This window comes from Diaphorina citri, unplaced genomic scaffold, assembly GCF_000475195.1.
Source record: "Diaphorina citri unplaced genomic scaffold, Diaci psyllid genome assembly version 1.1 scaffold5023, whole genome shotgun sequence".
Lineage (NCBI taxonomy): Eukaryota > Metazoa > Arthropoda > Insecta > Hemiptera > Psyllidae > Diaphorina > Diaphorina citri.
In genome coordinates, this window is record NW_007382403.1 from 6676 (window position 1) to 9174 (window position 2499).

The following is a 2499-nucleotide window of genomic DNA, read 5'->3' on the forward strand; positions in this document are numbered from 1 at the left end:
TTTTTTTTTTAAGATAGGGGTTTCCCTGATGCGTTCACTTTATGCCTCTCATCAGATGGGCGAGAAGAGAAACAATACTTCCCATTTAGGTGCTGGGTCAACACGAGAACACCAGAAAGTAACCCGTTGAAATATTTGCAATCGAAAAACGAGTACAAATTTTTGGGATTTTGTCGATGGTGAGATTCGAACCCGGGACTCTAGATTTATCTTAAATCTACACGAGTGGTTAGCTGGAAGAACTTCTCCAGGAGTACCCTGCCACTAAATGAGACCATAAAAAAAGGCTCTCCATGACGGAATCGCCAGCCAATGTAGGTTAATAGTTACCGAATGAGGAGAGTTGTGCTGACTAGATGACGTGAAGGCATCAGGTGTCATAAGGTCGAGATGTTGAGAGGAGGGGGTGGGCAGGGACGGAGGGGGAACAGACAGGAGAGCCTCCAGTCTTTTGGTGATCAGGGCCGTGTCTAGGACATCTGAAAAATGGCAGAATAGAGGGTGTACAAATTACTGTTCAAATAAAATGTAAATAGAATAGAATAATTAATTGTATTTATCAATAAGATTTTACAATTGGTTGGCATTTACAAAAGAATACTTATATGATAATTAAAATAAAAATACAAATCTTGACCCTTCTACATTTAAACTAATATTGTATTTATTATCTACCTAGGGACCTCAAAACAAATTTTGGCACCAAAAAAACTGTGACCATCAAAGAACCTTTACCATATTGCCCCCTTATTATCTATTTTTACCTATAGGTACTTTTCTTTGAAAACTAGGTAGGTACCTATCTACATATTTCAAAACCAATTAAATTACAATCAATCAAATTTAATCAGATAAGTCCTAAGGAATTTCGTCTAATAATAATCATTATGAGTACTCATTAATAATGTTAGATCTAAATTTCAGGGATATTTCAGTATAGTTATAGATATCATTAATTTTTTCCAATGATGTAATAAGAAGCAAGTTCTTTAGATGCGCCTGACTATAATCATTGACATATTTTCCGATGTATCGTTGTCTCGTAGCTCTGTATATCGGACATTCCAGCATAAAGTGTTCCAAAGATTCTTCTTTTGCAAGATTACACAAGGTACATATTTTTTCGGTCTCTATCACATGTATGTCCTTATGGATCGTAATTCTTACTATTTTCTGGGCTGATGTTCTTAGTTGAGCTATAGTGCGTATTTTGTATAGCGGGACGTCCATATTCAGATATTTTTCTTCTTCTTGGTTATCGAGATTAGTCAAGTTCTTATACACATTGCTATAGCTGGACACCTCTATCCTTCTCTTATCCTCCATTCTGTTTGATTCCTGGATCTTTTCTATCATTGAATCTACTTGGACTTTGATAATTTTTGGATCTTCTGCTTCGTATACTTCTAGGCAATCAAGTTTTGTAAAGATTTGTCGGACTTGTGCAACCCAATTATATTTTGTTGCTGTTGGGTTGGCTACAGCCATTTCTTGGAGTTTTAGGAAGCATATTTTGGGCAATCTCTTTTCTTCCATCTCTTTTATGTTTATAAGCCAATTTATTGCTCTCTTTATGATTTCTTGTCCCATTTTACTCATCCCTGTTTCCTTTCTTACTATATAATTTGGAGTGTTCCTTGGTAAATATAGCAAAGATTTCAGGTATTTAACTTGTGGTTTTTCCAATTCTTCAAGGTAACGTAATCCCCAAACTTCAGCTCCGTATAGCAGGATAGATTTAATAACCGAGTTGTATACGATCTTATTAGCTTCCCAGTTGTACGTTTTCGTTCTTGCCCACAGCGAATTGACTGTACTAATTGCTCCCATAGTTTTATTTATAAACTTTTTTACATTTTCTGAGAAGCAAAGTCCCGATGTAAAGATGACTCCAAGATAAACGTAACTGGGTACAATTTCTACTGGAATTTGGCGATAGTGGAATTTTAGGTTACTTCTCAGTTTCCCTTTCCTTCTGAATACTACAATCTTGGTTTTTTCTACATTTACTTCCAATTTGTTTAGATTACAATATTCTTCCAAAACATTCAACATTTTTTGAAGTTCTTCTTCTTTATTAGAAAGCAGCACTAGGTCATCCGCGTATAACAATGCTATTACATTATGTTCTCTATCGATCGGTATTCCTTGAATGTCCTTACTTTTCATGTAATCACACAGATCTGATATAAACAGAATGAATAGAAGCGGTGATAAGGAATCGCCGGTCATTACTCCTTTGTTCATTTTGACTTCGCTTGTTTCGCCCATTTCCGTCCTCACGCTTACCGTAGAATTCTCATACATCTGTTTAATAACTCTTATGCACTTTCCTGATACTCCCGTTCTAAATAGTTTATTCCATAGGGTCTGATGGTGAATTGAATCAAAGCAACATTTGTAATCGACGAAGCAAGCGTAAACTTTGGACTTATCTTCTCTTATATTTATAGCTATTGCCGCATATAAATTAAATATATTATCCCGACAGCCTCTTCT

The 2499-nt window shown here is 35.7% G+C and overlaps 1 protein-coding gene across 1 annotated transcript; it reads right to left on the reverse strand.

Annotated features, from left to right (window-relative positions):
- Nucleotides 1–264: 264 nt before the first annotated feature.
- On the reverse strand, nt 265–2307 carry LOC108253943. The gene is made up of 2 exons (XM_017448781.1): nt 1005–2307; nt 265–479 (listed from the first exon to the last, which is right to left on the reverse strand). Exons 1-2 carry the CDS (start codon nt 2305–2307, stop codon nt 265–267), a joined length of 1518 nt encoding a protein of 505 aa, XP_017304270.1.
- Nucleotides 2308–2499: the final 192 nt, after the last annotated feature.

Excerpts from the sequence above, each read along its gene's own strand:
- LOC108253943 (XM_017448781.1), bottom strand. The coding sequence starts at position 2,307 with ATGTATGAGAATTCTACGGTAAGCGTGAGGACGGAAATGGGCGAAACA. Across the intron at positions 480-1,004 it reads AAAATATGTCAATGATTATA|ATGTCCTAGACACGGCCCTG; the intron begins GTCAGGCGCATC and ends GCCATTTTTCAG.